Raw genomic sequence first — 19,198 nt, 5'->3', positions numbered from 1 at the left:
ATTTCGTGTTGTAACATGGCATTACTTATCTCGAATCTGCACTTCCTGTATATGATTGCATATTTGTACAACTATTCATGGCCCTGCTGTTCTTGAGAAGACTTTAAAACATTTTCCCTATATACATGTATTCTCACGTATTCATGTTTTCTCCAATTTTGGCCCTAGCCTACTTCAATGGGGGAGGGGGGGGGGCTTTAAACAAACTTGAATGTACTATATCAGAAAACTTCCACGTATGATTCATCTACATTCCCTCTCGAGAATTTTTCACTCATATGGAGACGCCACCACTTGCCGATGGAGAGCTACAAATTTTGACCTATACTCGGCACCCAGGGCCATTGAGCAGTGAGGGATACTTTTCGTGCCAGCACCTACTGCGACACGGGACCTCGGTTTTTACGGTCTCATCCGAAGGACCGGTCTCCACGTCCCACAGTGGGATTCAAACCCGCGACGTAAGGATCAACTCCTTGCTCCGTGACTCTAGAGTGAACGTTCTAACTAATGCGCCACGCGGACAACACAAGTATAAGTGGTTCTTGAAAAGAAGATATTTAGATTACCCATACAATTTTCACTGTTTCTTAACTCCAACCCCTTTGAGTACCTTAAAATGAATGCAAATTTATATCACTGATCATGGCAATGTTGGTCTTGGTAAGAAGATTTTACAATATCAATTCGTAGCACAGTCTTATCCGGGCACAACTGGTTGCATGGAAATTGACCGGAATAGATAGCATTCCGGATAAAATAAAATTTTGAACAATTTAATTTACTAGAAGGAACTTAATGTTTTATCGCGAAAGGCAAGATTTTGAAATCTGCCTTACCAGAGGATGTCACTAGTCGTAGTCCTGTAATTCTTGAAAAGATAAAAAAAAAGATTATTAGAATATATTTCCTATATTTTACCTTGCTATACACTGATCAATTATTTGTTGCCCAACGTTAACTCTTCACCCGGCGGCCCTGATCTGAACACGCCAAAAATGACAAAACCTACCCGGTAGGGTTGATTGCAATTTGATATCAGTGAACATAGGCCTGCTGTTCTTGAGGAGAATAAATATTTCCTTGTAAAACTTTGACCCATTATTCTTGACGCAAGCTTTCGCTGTGGGCATAGTTTGAACAATTCAGTCTGCGCTACCTTATGACGACTGCATATGCATATTACTAATCATTACATTCCTGTTCTTGAGAAGATTTCAAAACAACTTCCCTATGTATTTCAATCTAAAACTTTGTTCTCGAGTGTAATCCCAAGTTACTCCAAGGGCAATGTTTTGAATATACTTCTTGTCGGAAAGTTTTAGCAAAAATCCATCTTTCTGGGCCATTGGTTCTTGAGAAAGAGATATTTGAATGACACCATTCAATTTTCACTAATTCGAAATGTTCTTCTTCGGAAAAAAAAAAACTTAAATTGCATGAATCCAATCCCGATATGCAGCAATTTTGGATGAAAGTGACATTGTTAATTATAATATTAACACGAAGATAAAATTGTGTCAACTTTAAGTAGACGACAGTGAAAGAATACAATTTCATCTGAAAAAGAAATATTTTGAGATTTTTGATAAGGTGAGCTTATCTTCAAGGGAACGAAATTCCTTGACCGATCTCAGCAGAGTTCTTAAAAGAAGCCCGTATTCTACAACGCTCACCTGTGTAATTATGGCCCTTCTGTTCTTCATCAGAGGATTATTTTCCTTATATATCCCCTGGTAAAACCTTGATCACATATTATTTTCCCACCCTACCCTTTGGGATCATGATTTTAGCAAATTTGAATCCACACTAACTGAGGATATATTTTTATCTATACTACCAATAATGACTTTGCTGTTCTTGAGAAGATTTAAAAAAAATCCTTATTATTCCATTGTCAAACTTTCTGATCTCCTGTTGTGGACCTCCCAGGTGGCTATGATCTGAAGGGACTTGAATCTACAGTTTGTAATGAAGCTTTCGCATAAGTTTCATATTTTCTGGCCCATTGGTTCTTGAGCAGAAGTTTTTAAAAGTATGCCATCAAATCTTTTCGATTATTTAGTTAACATCCCTTGATCGAAGGTGTGGTTGTTCCTGTGAATAAAGCACATTCTATCATCCAAGGGTGCCATCTGGCAAATTTGGGCGATATTTTTTCACGTACCATTGTTGTCAGGCGTGTAACTAGGGTTTCTTTGAGGTACTGACGCCTGGATATGGCGATTGTTCCGGGATTCCTTTATCTTCTTAACACAGTTTTAGAACATAACCGAAAGGGGAAGGGCCAAGGCAACCATTTAAAGTGTTATTATCATTAAATTATCATCTTAAAAAAAGTCTTCTTGTATCATATTAATATGGCACTTGGTTTTAACATCCTATGTTTCTTTAATTTATTATCTTAATATTATTGCTTATCATTTTGTTATATATGGTATTGTGATCATGGTAATTTTATTTCTGACTGTTCTATAATCTCTCCTCATATTTTCATTTCATCAATTAAATTATCCTGTCTTCTTATAATTGACAACTTATTATTGCTTCTTCCAGGATTTGGTAGATATCCTCACTTTCTAGAAGGTAAGGATATCAATTATATACGCCAAGCAAACTGACGCATTCAAACCCGCACCGCTACTTACCACAAAAATAAATACTACAAAACATTTACAAGATTCATGTCTCTTTATCATTGCTATTCTGTTTTCCAATCCCTTTCTGCTTTTTCGATAAAAAAAAAGAACTCGTAGGTTTACTTACCTTGCCATTTGTCATTTGCTAAATTACTTTGTTAAAAAACAATCTGATTGTACACGCAGGTACTCTGAAGTGGACATTAAAAAGATGCTCGAGTTTCTGATTGACAGTGTCTGTGTGGTTTTTGGGGACCGAGTCTTCCGACAGTCTATTGGAGTTCCCATGCCGGTTGGGCTTCGTTGTTAGCAGAGCTGTTTTTGTATTCATATAGGGCAGAATTTGTTCAAAGTCTATTGCGTGGAAGGAAGAGAACACTTGCTGTGGTCTTCGGCTCGACATTTAGATATATCGATGACGTATTGTCAATTAACAATGGTTATTTCCATTCATATGTCTACACGATATATCCCGGTGGGCTTGAGATAAAAGATACCACAGAGTCTGACACATCTGTTTCATATTTGGATGTTTTGTTGGAGAGGGACATTAATGGTAATCTAACAATAGAGCTTTATGATAAACGTGATGACTTTAAATTTTCAATTGTCGGTTTCCCTTAATTATGCGGCAATGTGCCCTTGTCACCTGCATACGGGGGTTTATATCTCTCGGTTGGTTCGATGCGCCAGAGCATGCTCTGCATTTGAACAATTTCAAAGCGAGGTAAGTTGTTGACAAACGTGTTGGTAAAACAGGGGTGTCGGCAGTCTCCTTTAAAGTCATCATTTCGTAAGGTCTATGGTCGATAGAGTGACCTTGTCAGCAAATGCAATCTTTCATTAAGTCAAATGCTGACTGACTTTTTTCATATCAATTGTTAGGCCATTATTTATACACTGAATTGTTCCGTTTTCCCCCGATCATGACAAGGAGCACACAGCGGGTGTGACCAGTCGGCATGGGATGCTCACTCCTCCATGGCACCTTATTCCACCTCTAATGTCTTAGAGGTCCTGATTGCTCTGCTCCTATCTTGTAATGTTAAATGGACATTTGAGCTCGAATACTGTTCGTTATCTCCACATATTTCATTTCTTTAGTTGACATTTCCACTATTTCATTCTTTTCATCAAAATTTAAGAGGAAACATAATATACTGCTGTTTGGAATACATGTAAATGTCTGTTATTAGCATCAAGAAAATTACAAAACAGCCATAGCTAGAGTTGTACTCCTTAGTTTTATACGTAAATGAAATGAAACTTACTGGAGCGAAAAGGAAATACAGATAACAAGTAACAGAACTTAGAGATTTTTTTAAACTTTGAGACAATGCTTAATGCTAAATTTTATTACAGTCATTCTTTAACGTTCAGGTTCCTTGAACAGTTTTATTAGGAGTTCATGATTAGAAATTGTTTGAAGTTTCAGCTAATGAAGCAAAGTAAGCAAGGCCGTTCAAAGAATCATAAGTAAAGAGCTCATAATATTTTAATTACATAATTATTTTTATACTCTTCAAATTACAAAAGAAATATTGCCAGTGGATTTGTTTAGTACACACCTTCCCGGGTTCTGATTCGTTTTGTTTTCAGGAAAATGAATTTCTCTTTTCACCTTTAATATTTCGCTAGAAAGGCGACATTTTGTCATTTTTGTTTGATCTAAATGACTAACTAAAACCATTGTGAATTTTATGGAACATAAATAGAAGCAAACGAATTTCAGCGTTATATATAAAGATATACAGATATACACACTTTTTAAACTCACATGGGTTTTCGCACGTAAACCATTGTGAATTTTATGGGACATAGATAGAAGCTAACGAATTTCAGCTTTATATATAGAGATATACAGATATACACACTTTTTAAACTCACATGGGTTTTCGCACGTATTAACGTCTCATTTTTACAATGTGATATTGTGTAACGATGTAAAAAATATATATTTTAAAATTGGCTCTCTTATTTATTTTTTTTTTCACGTACTAACTAAAACATAATTCGCACATAATAATTGGTAGGTCTTTGATATACTCTTGGCTGATAATTCATAACAATTCGAAAGCGGAGTTTGTGGTTTCTTGCCTTTCCTGCAATGCTAAATTCTTGAAGATTCTCTCTTGACTATGAATGACTTTTTGCCTTGCCTAGGCACAGACACAGTACAGTTCCCATAACTTATATTTTCTGTACATTAACTTGACTCTATAGCGCAAGATGATAACAGTATTTCTTACCTGTATGACTGCTTTCTATGTTAAAAAGCTGACATTTTTTTAGAGTTACTTTCTGAAATCTAGCATCATGAGAGATCAGTCCCACTGCAAAATTTCAAAGTTCCAAACAGAAAATGGAAAAGAATTTTCCTTGCAAAAGTAACAATTTACTATTTCAAAAGATAAAAGATACTTCATAACACTATCTTTTTGCATAGTTTTTTTTTTCTGTAGCAGTGTCCCTTCTCGGTGCTACATTTCGAGAAATCCAAGACGACTCTTGTAAATGAGCAAAGTACGTAGATAAATAATTGTCTTTAAGAAGTCAATCTAAAAATATTAACTAAATGGTATCAAAGAAAGCTCGATTAATGCTATTTGTAGATACCTATGGTAGAATCATATAGTTTTATCATCGAACCATTTATTGATAATGTTTCCTATAAAACATCGATTTTGAAAACTCAAGATAACAAATGTACCCTTGACATGACAATACGCCTTAGGGTTATGTTATCGTACTGAAGTTTCGATACTGATAATTTTTATTACATGTGTGTAACATATATATATATATATATATATATATATATAGAGAGAGAGAGAGAGAGAGAGAGAGAGAGAGAGAGGGACCCTTATCTTTTGATGTCACAATTGCGCATTCTCAGAAAAAACCGTCAAAGTAGTGGTATTGAATAAAGGGAAGTTTTTTTTCGACTCGTTTTTTGTACAAGTGTAGAGGGAATAAATAAAAATTGAATTTTAAGGTGTAACAAAATATCAAATTATACGAAATCTATAGCGAAAAATTGTAATAAATAACATTTTACTATTAATTACATGTCTCTATTCATGTTTCTGTGTAAATATTTGATATTACATAATCCAACAATTATTGAATAATTGAACACATTGTCAGGTAGAGTGCTTCATCAATAGCGATGTCCATATGGCATGCAAAGCTACATATACATTTGGGTTTTTTTTTTTTTTTTTTTTTTTTTTTTTTTTTTTTTTTTTTTAGAAATTAGCAAATGCTTGTATTTAGCTTATACATGAATTGTACTAATTAGTCCTAATGTCTAATAAATGTAGTCTACATACGTTATATTTTTCAGAGAGAGAGAGCGCGCGCTCAATGCACATATACGTGTATGGGCTACCTGTTAATCTGAGTTTGCATGTTTTGAAAACAATTACCTGGTCACGCGTCAAACGCTTTCATGTACCGCGTGAAGGGTCGTTTTGTATACACTCTGGTTAAAAAAAAAATCATGTCGCTGTAATATTGGTTGATAATTTCATTTCTAAAATATAATTGAGAGTAGATAATCAAAAAGTGACTTCGTGAATTTTTTTCAATCATCACTGCTGTTTTGTACTTGTTTGCGATATGAAGTCCAAGATAAGTGTAGACCATTTCGAAGAAAAATTAGCGGATATTCAAGCCTTCTCTTCCTTCAATAACTGAGATCCTCAGAAAGAAAGTTCTGTAGCAGCACAGACTGATTTTTCTTCCGAGACCCTTATTCAACCCGTGAATTTACGTAATACCTTTGTCGACCTTGCACTTGGGTACACAGAAACTCAATTCGCCGTAATTGGAAACAATCGACCCCCTCCCCCACAATTGAAAATTTTAACAAAATGCAATGGATTAAATAAGAAAAGATATTTATACTAATATAAATAAAGTATCTTGTATCCAACGCCATGAATTAAGAAAGATTCTTTTTATATCCAAATCTGTAAACAGGGCATAAGAACACGGACCTCGGAAATGGCGAATATTTGGACACCATTGTTCACCAGAAAAATTAATAATAATCCGATCGTGGTAAATGTCCACACAAAAAGTGGAATCTTCTGATTTCAATATTCACTTAATATTTTATAATAATTTATATTGATATGATTGCTTTGTAGTTTTCACGACACCCGTTTTTTCTTTTAATTTTACGATTTTATAAAAAAGACGTCTTTTTATTTATTTTTTTTTTTCTCAAAAGATATCGACGAAAACACTAAGACTAATTTTTTATTTCAGAACACAATTTATTTTAAATATTTTCACTCAAAAGTATGCACAAAACGCGTAATGTTGACCCTGAAGCCGGGCTTCCTGTGTAATGCAGCGTGTATAGGGATTTTTGACATCTTGAGTATTGGGGCTCTCCAGGTAAATAACACCAGTATTACCAAGACCACTCCCCCTCCTCAGGTAACCGTACGGTAAAAAAATTGGGTCTTTAAAGTTCCTTTGTATATCTCCCTGTTACAGCCTATTGAATATGACTGGGAAAAAAATCATCAATACCAAAATACAGGAATTTTCAATTCTATATTTTCAATGTCCTAAAACAGTTCGTTCATCAAGGTGTTAACTATTTCCACAAGATCTTCATAACTATCGGCTTAAAGATAATTGACAATTTTCTCGTTTGGATAAAAATTCTTCTATGTCTAAATTTGATAATCAGTTGTTACCATTTAGCAATCGGCAGCAACAATATTATCAATTTAATTTTCCTTCAAAGTCGCAACCAAATATATTTTCAAAAATCGGGTCATTCTCAATATACAAGTTATTAAAACTAATTGTTAAATAATGATACCCGCGTACTCCTAATTATGGTAATGTACTTACAATTTTTTTGTCACTGTACTAATTAAAATTAATTTACAAAATAAAAATTTAGAACACGTTACATTATATCAAATAGTGTGTCTGCAATGCTAAATAAATCTTAACCCCTCTCATCTCTCTAGAGCTCTCTCTCTCATCATATCCTTCTTATGTAGTTTTCATATATCTTTGATATAATTTAAAAAAAAAAAAAAAACCACCCATAAGGTTAAAAAAATATTCATACAAAGTGCAGAACTGTAAAGTACCCGGTTCTTCAAATAATAGTCTACGGTCCTAATTACAGAAGACCCCCCTCCCCTTATCAAATCTGTAATAGATTCGGAAACAAAACTCATATGTAATTGCGATCGTTAGCGGTTTTATGAATAATTTAAATTCTAAATGTATGTTGAATTTAGAAGAATAAAGTCAACTGAGAAAAAAAAAAAAAATCATTTTTTTAATTATCACTAATTCAACAGACAATCTATTATAATTCAGTAAAATATTAACAAAAAGTTAGGTGAATATACTTGTGTTTTGTATATTTTTTTTAAAAAAAACTGTATACAAATCACCATTTGACAGACTGAGCAGTTTGAATTAATTAAAGTGTAAAATATCTAATCTATCAGATTTTTCAATAAGTTCTTCGTAATCAGTTTAATTTACACGTGTGGTGGGGTAGGACTTGGGATTACGTGATTAATACACTTGCTATGGTCAAGACCGATGACTTGGAAAGGTGTGATAAACATTCGGTGCCTCCGGCTATTTACTTATGTCCCACTAGCATTTGACAAAGGAGCCGATGAATATCTCAAATCGCAGCATTCAAGATTGCGTGATTTTGATTGACAGGTGAAACACGTGGATTTCGTACGTAACCACGGAGACGAACATGTTACAGGTCCCTAGTGTAGGAAAATAAGAAACACGAATAAACAAAAGTTGAATAAGCAAGAAATTTATTTAAAAATGGCTTTGACAGATTATGTAAGAAAGATGAATACAGAAACACTTGTTTGAATCAAAAAATTATGTGTGTGTGTGTGTGTGTTGGGAGGGGGGGGGTACTAATAAATTCAACTGACGTTAAAAATGAACAATCCAATTTAATAATAAAAATGTTACTCATATTGAAGATATAACGAAGAACATAAAATTAAATAACATTTGTTGAATCAATTATATGGGGAGGGGGGTTAAACAAGGGAATCTCTCACTCACTCTCTCATATCAATTCTATGTATTTCCAAATACTAAATAATAGGAAAATATATATTCTATACTTTCACTTTTCAAAGAATACAACAGCAAACACCATATAAGTACTTACCAGGGACCTATACACTAACCCTGTAGTTACTATTTTTTATTTAAATTAGAAATGTTTTCTTTTATTAACGTACGTTTGTGTACTGTCTCTTTGTGATTATTGCTTATAAATAGAATTTTAAAAAATGTCACTACATATTCGGAAGGAAAAAAAAAAATTATGATATAATTGGCATAATCCATCGATTCCTAATTATTGAAAAATATGAATCGATGATTTTTGGCGATTCCTAGTATTGTTACTTATTATAACCACACACAAAGAAATAATGAAAAAAATATTCACTAAGCTAATTTCAAACAAAACTTAGAACTAATACTATAGTCATAGTTAATTTAATATTCACAAAATCCCTAAAAAATAATGAAAAAACACTAAAAATCCTCATCGTGTTTCCACCGTATTCTATGCATTCAAAATGGCCGGTACATGTTGTGACGTCACAGCGGCTAAGGCCCGAAAACCGAGCGTTTCAGAAAATCGCTCAGGTGTGAAATAGGGTTTTCCCCCAATAGCTTCGTTAGTTGTGCATAGATTTCGGTGCGGTTTTTTTCTTTAGTTTTATTTTAGCATGATCTTCAACATATTTAAAAATAAAGAGCCACTGCAGGTACCCTTTAACTTCAAATCTGTGTCCAAGCACCTTTAAAGACCAGTTCAGGCGTGTGGCTTCGTTTTCCATATGGTGTTTAAGTGGAAGGGGCAAACTAATGTCTCCAAAAACTATACACGTTCAAATTTAAAGTTCAAACTAATAATTGAAAAGAAAACCCTGCATGTTAAATGTTACAATCATGTAAAATAACCTCTTGTATAATTTATAAGAGTTTTATTAAGTGTCCATTAATGTAAACTCCTAATATTCACACCGTGGGAAATTTGGTCATTTACCTAACATGAAACAGTACGAAACAGTAAACAATGTTCTGGTACAAACTAGGTCAATGTTTACACACAGCATAGTATTGATGTAAGGAAATGAATCAATGCGTGTGTTTCTGAACATAATGAATACAATGTATTTTAATACAGAAATTTTAAACGGGGGTGAGGGTCAAAACACAAATACAATACAGAATTTTTTTTTTTTACTTTACATTTGTATTTAAGAAGAGATAAATACTGTCAAATCCTTTTTATGTTCATCAAAATAAATCAGATGTAAATGTCACATTTTAACAATGACAGTGATAATATATCATTTATATATATCTCTGCGACTAGAAAGCTGTAAGAGACAGTAAATTAAAAAAAATCTGAACGGAATCATAATATGCAGAATAAAATTCATGATTGTATATGAATGCATTCTTGTAATAATTAACGTTAAGTTGTCAATGATTTAAAACAAACGATGAGTACATTTAACACTGTAAATTAGAAAAAAAAATATCTTCATGATATACAACATGCAAATATATCTTAATCAGTAATAATTGAAATCATGGGAGCTAAAAAGTCTTTACAATTAGCAGAGTCGTGAAATATTAATATACTGACATGTTTCACAAGATCCCAAAATTCAAATATTCACTGTCAAATAACTGTCAAATAATCTACTTTAATAACCTAAAACCATGTTATTGTACACTAATTCTTATCAGTATATAGGTTCCATTAGCATCGTAAACGCCGAAATATAATGTATAGTTATTTTACTAATTGTTATTAGCGTATGACTTCTTTCATTAGAGTTTCATTGGCATCGTAAACGTCGGAATATTATATATTGTTATTTTACAAAGCATATCAATTGCAAATATCAAACCTTCGGATATACTACATGTATACCTGAATGTAATACATATCCAGCGTTCACAAACATTCTTTTTCATGTTTCAGGAATAAACAATGTCGCAAACAGAGTTGGCTTCAGTGTTAATCCAAAACTTTGAAACTGAATAATGTATTTTTAAACAGCTTTATTTCATTTCGTTTCTTAATTTATTTGAATGAAGCATAATTATGTTTATCCGGTTCATTGGAGCTGGCTTGTAATGTTTCGTAATATATTTTCATCTCTGATTCGTCCTGTTCTTGACCAGATCTCTGATTTTGATTCTCTTCAGGTTCATTTGCATATATTGGTGCAAGTGTGGTCTGAAGTGAGGTCCTCTTTCTTCTTTTTAACATGAACCTGTCAATAAAATTATTGATTGAAAAAAATCAAAATTCCCATTATGTACTATCTTTCACACATCGCAAATTATATGACTCTTAAAATCATGTTCCCACCTTTTACAATAAACTGTTAGGAACACACAGTTCACCAAAGTGGAAACTATAAATGCTGCCAACAGACCATAAACTTCTGGTTGGGTTTCCTCAGCGTGTTGTGCACCTTTTTACATAAACAATCAACAAAAAACCTAGAATTCACTTTTTGTGCTTAAGGATAAATAAATATATGTTCATTTTTTTATATTTAAAACATAACCTATTATTATCAATTGTAAATTTTAAAAATGAGGTTGAATATTTACATATATATGTCTGTGTATGTAAAAACATTTTTTTTCGTAAAAGAAGGTTACATGTACAAGATGAAATTTCTAAATATGATCTGCGTTTACCATGCACGGAAAGGAGATGTTTGATAAAGTATAAAGAGATACGTACTTGAGTCACACTTCCCACTTTTGTTTCTAGCGATGCAAAGTTTATCACTGACAGCAGTCACGTTATTAAATTTTCCAGCACTATCTTTACAGATATCGTATTTTTTGGTAAAGTTTGGAAAAAATGCTTTATCGCTAAACTCTGTTCAAAAAAAAAAAAAAAAAAAAAAAAAAAAAAAAAAAAAAGATAATTAAGCCTAAAACTTATTTATCAGAAATAAAACCTTAGGCATTATAGCCTACTTTATATTAATTCATCTTTTTCATAAACATTGCAAAGGGAATTTTTGTATTGTTGAGATTCTTAAAGATAATTGTGCAATCACTGGTAAACAAAGAATGAATTCTATTAATGAAATAATTCCATTATAATTTTGGAATTAGACCTAACGTTGACGTCTATGAAAATTTTGTGATAATTACGTCATCAAGTCATATGTTAGAAAAAAAAAATGCTTCAACTTTATATTTATCCATTCGTTGGTCTAAAGTTTTGAATTTAAAAGCATATTCAATGTGGTATAAAATTATGTAAAACTTTTGAATTCTAAAAAAGCATTTCTTTGTGGGCTCATTAAATAAGGTATATATACTTAGATTACAGTTGTTTCCTTGCCAACCATCCGTACATCTCCCGCTCAGACATCTTCCGTCTATGATGTCACATGATTTCCCGATGCAGTTCTTTGAACAATTGACATTACAGTTTGTTCCAAACACACCCATGTCACATCCTGCGATAAATCAGGAATATAATTATAGAATTAAAAAAATCGCAAAATAATATAGTTAAAATAAATGTAGTATTGAAATCAGATCACATTGAAAATACACTCTGTTATTGTCGGAAGAAAAGGAAAATCAAATATATTTTTCCAGAATTATACAAAGTTCAATTAAGATAGCATTTTTTAAAGCAATGCATGAAATAAAACCCCATCAGATGTCCATTTGTATTTGTTTCATTCAGATCGTTTATTTTCAGACTGAACTGTCTGGCGCGATGAAGTCGATATAATGTTGGACAGAAATTTGAATTTTATATACTTTCTTTTCATTCAGTTGTCGTTTTTTAAATCAATAATTGACTAAAATTGGTAATCAATGATACATGTAATAAAACTGATTATTTAATATTAGAGCTACCTTTGGTAACTTGAAGTAAACAATGTGAAAGCAATTGTAGAAAATTTCATTTTATTGAGAAATTTCTACAAACATTTTGACTATCCCTTGAATTTGATGTGCCGAATCCCAATATTTATGTCCTTTTTAAAAAAATGTTATAATTTTTTAAAATTGTTTTTTAATTAAAAAATATATATATACTTAAGCATTGCTTATTTAAAAAATGCATCAGGAAGAAGCATGCAGCTTTCTATTGGACTAAAATTCTGTATCCTTAGCAAACCATTCCTTACATGTACATGTAATTGACATGCTCTTCTTTTCGACTTTTAATTATTAGTGTCGCTTAGCAAATTGTAAAAATACTAAATCGTAATTTGCCGAAGCAGATAAACATGGTAATTGCTAATGGTATCATAATTTTGATGCTAAAGATATTTGATTTTTTTTTTCATAAAGACAGAGTTATTAAAAATAATTTATGATCCTCACCAAATACTTTGAAAGTACAAAATGGAACGCTTTGATTTTGAGTGTTAGCTGCGTATTTAAGCACCATAAATCGGCCATGTTTTTGTTTGGTTACAAAAACTGATATTTCCTTGTTATTTAAAGTTCCTGAAGCATACAAGGACCCGGAGTCAGTGGAACTTGAATTAGAAATGAATATTGACCATCCTCCTATCACTTTTGATAAAGAGAAAAAATACATTTATAGTAAAACTTGAAATTGAGAAAAAATCCTTTAAAGTATATATATATATATATATATATATATATATATATATATATATATATATATATATATATATATATATATATATATATAAAAGACTTTGTGTCATCAAATTTAGTTATGTATAACAAATATAAGAGTTTGTTTTAGCGAATTAACTCGATATAACAAATCAAAGAATTAGTTTTCACGAATTCAACAAATGTGTAAAAAAAAAAAATTGAATTAATTCGTTTCAACGAATACAACAATGTCATGTAAGAATTCAAAAATATTTTTTTATAAACCCTAAATGGGTTTGCCCACAATAAGAGTATTTGAATAAACATGAAAATTTTTATATGCAAATAAGTGTTTTGCCTACCTCTCCAGATATAACTGCCTAATCTTGATTGTGGACCTGTAAAGACAATAATTTCATCTTAATAAAGAATTTTGAATTTCAAACAATGAATATATAGCTGAAAATCTTGTATGAACACATCAGAGGCATTAAATTCATTTAATCTAAATTGTTTCTTTATCTTTTTTTTTCAGGTACACAAATCAACATTTTTTAATGTATTTTTTTTTTTGTTTTGTATATCAAATTTTAATTTTCATCCTAATAGATGAATTGGAATCTTTGAAAAGTGTTTTCTTTAAAATAAGTTTCTCATCATTTAAGGAAAAAAAATATTGATACCTATTGTAAATTCAATCTGGTACACACTTCGAACGTCTAAAAGATCGACAACCAATGTCAAAATTTCGAAGTTTTCAAAGGGGAAACATGAAGACGCTTTATATATCCTGACTCCATTCGATAATTTCGTTGTATTATAAACGACGATGGAACGGCCTTCTGATAAATTATCTACAATAGACAAGATATTTTTGTTATTCATAGCTATTTTTTAAAGAGAATCAATCTTTAGAAACTTTAAAGATCTTCATGTCACTTTCAGAGTTATTTGTGTTGTTCGGGCTTTCTAAGTATTTAACCTGCACAAACTGTGTCTTCGTAGCCATCGTCCTTATAATTCATATTAAACACAGAACTCATACACTACTGTAACCACTGTGCGAGAATTTGTTCCGGTACAATATGAAACTCTTAAAAAGTCTTTTCGATCGATTCCTATTTCAGGGAATCGGGACAGCTTCATTAACAAACATTCTTGTTACATGTACGTGATATAAGCCGTAAGTCGTGATTTCGATTAATATGCTTCGATACATATACTAGAAACTATATGTAGGATTTATATCAATTTTTATATCAATTCTTTAAATGAAAAGACCGTAAGCTCGGTCGGTAAAGCTCTCGCTCCGTGATCGGAAGGTCGTGAGTTCGCATCTCGGCCGCGACTGACCTAAGTCGATAGAAAATTAGGTAGCAACTGCTCCTTCGCCAAGCGCTCGGCAGTGAAAGTGAAGTGAAAGTTGCGGGTCCTTCGGGTGAGACCTTAAAAACAGAGGTCCCGTGTCACGGCAGGCGTTGGCACGATAAAGATCCCTCACTGCTCAATGACCCTGAGTGCCGTGTGAAACCCTTCAGCGGTATATGGTGACGTCTCTATATTAGTGAAAAATTCTCGAATGGGACGTTAAACAACATACAATCAATCAATCAATCAATTAAATGAACAGATGACTTGAAATAGGATTGCCAGTAAGCCTATTTACGAAACATTTGCTTTTTTTTTTTTTTTTTTTTTTTTTTTTTTTTTTTTTTTTTTTTAATGTGCAAGTGTCATTTTGAATCTAAATAGTAACATATATTTTAAATACGGTAGTCCATATTTATAAGGATAGCTAAGATTTTTTTAACTCAGAAAAAAATAGACCTTATTTAAACATAAATAATAATAAAATCAACATGTTTTTAATTTGATATCCTTTTAATGCTCTTTGACAATGTTTATGGAGCTATGAATATGAATACAACTTTTGTACAGCCTTAGGATAATCAACATAGCAAATGTTATGAATATACACGTTGTTCAGATTTGTTCACAAAACATTTCCCGTCATCTTAGAGCTATAAAGTACATTAATATTTTTATTGAGAATATATGAATTTTTATACTGTATTTTTAAATATGAAATAGTTACATCGTTCAACTTACCGTATGCATAAGCATTTAATATTAGTAAGAAAACTATCAATGTCCCAGTGAGAATAGATGACATGATATACTAGTAGTACATGTATGTCTGTCTTCAATTTAAGTTTTAAGTCATATGATTTTGAACAACTCTAGAAAAGAAGTATTGTTTTCCGCTTGTCGTATCATTTATCTGTCAAATACGGAAGATGGTGTTATTAGCTTTTAAATTCAAAGGATGTTTTCCGTTATTTATGCTTTGTTACTTTATTTTTGTTGGCCGGGTGTGTGAAAAATTAATTTAGTTTCATGCACTATCCTGTTGACACTTGCTTTGGCAAGATTGATACGATCATATCGATTTTTTAATGCATTTACTTTTTTTGCAATCAAAACGATGACAACGAAGTATTAGATAGTACAATTGAGCATTTTTCAGGACCGGGAACTGTTAAATTTGAGTTGTATATTTTCTGCTACGAATTCAAAATTTGAACAATTGATTTAAAAGATTTGCGTAAAAAATAAAACACACACACTCTTATTACACACGCAGACACACACACACACACACACACATATAAAGCTTCTTGAACCATGTCACGTTGTCTGTTTCTTTAGTGAACACAAATGAAGACTCGTTGCCATCAGTAGCCCTTTTATTATTGTATTTTACATTCCCAGCAGATATAACTCCGTAACGACCTTTTGATAAATTTTCTGCAAAATGAATTGATTACAATACGCAAACGAATATGCAACTGATCAGTCTGAAAATCCAGTGCAAAAATTAAAGAATATATATACAACATGTACAATCTATCATGTATTTTTCCTCGAACTGAAATGCCAAGCTCTCACTGCTTTTAAAACGATACTTTTTTGTCGCTATGTTTCAATCACTGAAGTTGCTTCAATTTTAGCAACTAGTACAGGTATTGAAGCAATTGTTTCAAGATAATATAAAACATCTATCTTAACGCTGGATATTAGGCTATAAGTTCCATCGCAAAAGTGTTAAAAGCGTTAAAAAATGCTTTTGCCATTGTCGACACGTCTACATAATAAACATGTAATTTTATACACTATCATGTTCTAAAGTATTTTGAAATTCAAAATATAAAGGTATATATGACGTATGGTTTATAAATTCAGATTAACAAAATTAGAAAGATCTTTTTATTTGTTTCATTATTTTATATAAAGTGTGGCAGAGTGATATTTATTAAAAATCATTTTTCTCCATTTTTTCTTAAGATCTAGCTGAGCCATTATTTACTATATGCCATATTTGATAATATTCGTGTTCCGGCTTTTATTCTTGAATTCTACTCATAAAATTTCATTGGCCAGCGAGTCTGTACCCCCATGTAAATCTTTTTTAACAGGTTTGCCTTCTAAAAATACTGAGGCACGGGCCTATTCCTATCAGTGCGGGAATTTTAACTCTTACAATTTACCAGCTGCCCGTTGTCAAAACTTGAAAGGTAAATGCTTGTCTATTATAATTTTTTGTAGTTTATTTGAAGTAGTAGTAAGAAGTTTATGTCTTTTTCATATTTTTAATAAGAACGTTTGTAAACTATGAGAATGCTACTTTTAAGTTAAGATAATTAAATTTTATTACTTTGTTATTACTTTTTTAGTAAAGTAAAATATACTTACTCACGTTTCAAAAGTAAAAAAAAAAGCTTATAAACTAAAGTTAACTATAATTTAATATAGTTTATTTTGTTTTGAGATACCAAAGTAGTGAAATCGATAAACGAAATGAAAAAGATGAAGATAATAAAAAGTGATCGGTCTATGAAACCAATAGACAGCACATTACCATAATGTGTTTTAAAAAGATTTTCCTTCTAAAGGATATGAGCTCATCAGCCGGGAAAGATAACTGAAATTTATTATTTTTTTTTTTTACCAAATCTTTAAAAGAAGCTTGACGTTGAGCTTTTTGCGTGCAACGTTTTTCATTTCATGCACTTCAGTATGATTCAAGGTTCTTTGAATTCCTAGAAGTATTATAAAATCATTTATAATTTGGCCCCATAAAAATACATTTCTAGAGAAATTGAACTTCCTGTAATGTACATGTACCTTAGGTACCAACGCTAATAACATGAGATGAAATTACAAGTGATCTGTGATGTCTTGCAATCATTTGATAGACCAAGTTTTTTACAGTGTGTATTAAACAACAATTAAAGTAAATGGAGAACCAAAACGCCGTTTCAGTATAGGAAAAAAATGCACCTTTTCTCCAAATACCTATATAACTGTACTTTTTTATCCTAAAATTTATTTGTTGATCAATTTTCAATTAGAAAATGCAGCTGGTGTTTTTATGTCATTTTCTTTTGATAATTCTTCCGTTTATAATACGATTAACCTTGATGATAAACTTTGAAGAAATATTATGCATGGGTAAATATACATTATTACAACAATATTTTCAACAATGATATACTGTGATTTATTTGTTGAATAAAAGTGATATTCTCTCACAGTGTGAAAGGATACCAAAGTGATATTATCTCACAGTGTAAAAGGATTCTCTCACAGTGTCAAAGTACGCAGCTAGGTTAAGGACACCCATGAAATATACGCCTTAGTATATTCAGAAAAAAAGAATACAATTTTAATATTTTTTTGACAGCATTATTTTTTATGAATGTGAACTATGGTGTTTGTACTTGTATATATTGGGTCTTAGCTGAGTTCGGCCAAAGCGACATCGCTTACATCAGCTGTTTGTCACGTGACAGGTTTAAAATTGGAACATACATGTACTAACTACAAAGATCGTAAAAGTTCAACGATATACGGTCATCTTTCCGCTATAAAATTTATTTTTTTTTTGTTTGAGACAAATTTCTTAACATGAAAAGTGCTGGGAGCAACTTCCTCATGCTCGGGAATTGTGCAAAATTTAGCCGTCTTTCTATAAACTCCAGACAAAGATGTAATACGCACTGGAATAATGTAACATTACGGAATATATAAACAGTCTACAACCAGCTTCCAGCAGTTTTCAGAATAGTAGGAATAACAGCTACACGTGTTTAAAAATTCAGAATTTATAGTGAAGCGGATATCGTTGAACTTTTGATATTTTCGAGGGGCTGGACCCCTCATTCTATCACGTTACTATACAAATGTGCTCCCTACGGCTATATATAAAGTCTACACATTATCAATTAGTTTGACAATAAAATGTGGATTAATATATTTTAGAATATGTCTTTATTTTGATCCAAATAAGCTTGTTTCGTACTTAATTTTATTTTTACAAACTATGATAAAAGCTTGTTCCACGCCTCAAATGCAGAGAAACTACGTGTCAAACTAAGAAATAACGTCATATCAGTAGGTACACCGAGATCAAGCTGGCTTTCATTCTACATACTCTAAGTGCTATTTTGGCAAGATAAGTTGCACATCCATTTATCTTTATAATATTTATGAGAAACAAAAGTATTTTAGTGTGTTTTAAAAGGAACATATAATATTTATTCATCAAGATTCATATGAATTGTTTTTACGTGACGTCATAATAGGCTGATGTAGAAATGGGAGTCCTTAACCTAGCTGCGTAAGTAAAAATTAATTTCTGGCCTGTCATAAGATAGAGATAGTAAAAAAAAAACTGTCTTGATAGAGACTAAAACTGCCAATATCTTCCAAATATGTTGCTAAAATCCATGTTACAATGTTTTCAATCTCACAATTGCTAAGCTATGACATCTCAACCGCTCAACTATGACGTCAAAGCCTATGACACTGTGTTAAAA

At 31.7% G+C, this 19,198-nt stretch overlaps 1 protein-coding gene across 1 annotated transcript; it reads right to left on the bottom strand.

Annotated features, from left to right (window-relative positions):
* Positions 1–10,197: 10,197 nt before the first annotated feature.
* LOC133194634 (uncharacterized) lies at positions 10,198–15,516 on the bottom strand. Its single transcript, XM_061330552.1, has 8 exons — positions 15,429–15,516; positions 14,003–14,173; positions 13,682–13,717; positions 13,074–13,268; positions 12,047–12,187; positions 11,455–11,595; positions 11,071–11,176; positions 10,198–10,972 (listed from the first exon to the last, which is right to left on the bottom strand). The coding sequence occupies exons 1-8, from the start codon at positions 15,490–15,492 to the stop codon at positions 10,780–10,782; spliced, it is 1,047 nt and encodes a 348-aa protein (XP_061186536.1). The 5' UTR covers positions 15,493–15,516; the 3' UTR covers positions 10,198–10,779.
* Between the last annotated feature and the right edge of the window lie 3,682 nt (positions 15,517–19,198).

The sequence above is a fragment of the Saccostrea echinata genome, unplaced genomic scaffold, assembly GCF_033153115.1.
Source record: "Saccostrea echinata isolate AGI-Se365-2 ecotype Australia unplaced genomic scaffold, CSIRO_AGI_Sech_v1 ptg000029l, whole genome shotgun sequence".
Lineage (NCBI taxonomy): Eukaryota > Metazoa > Mollusca > Bivalvia > Ostreida > Ostreidae > Saccostrea > Saccostrea echinata.
The sequence above is the reverse complement of the archived record's forward strand: the minus strand, read 5'-3'. Positions and strand labels throughout refer to the sequence as shown.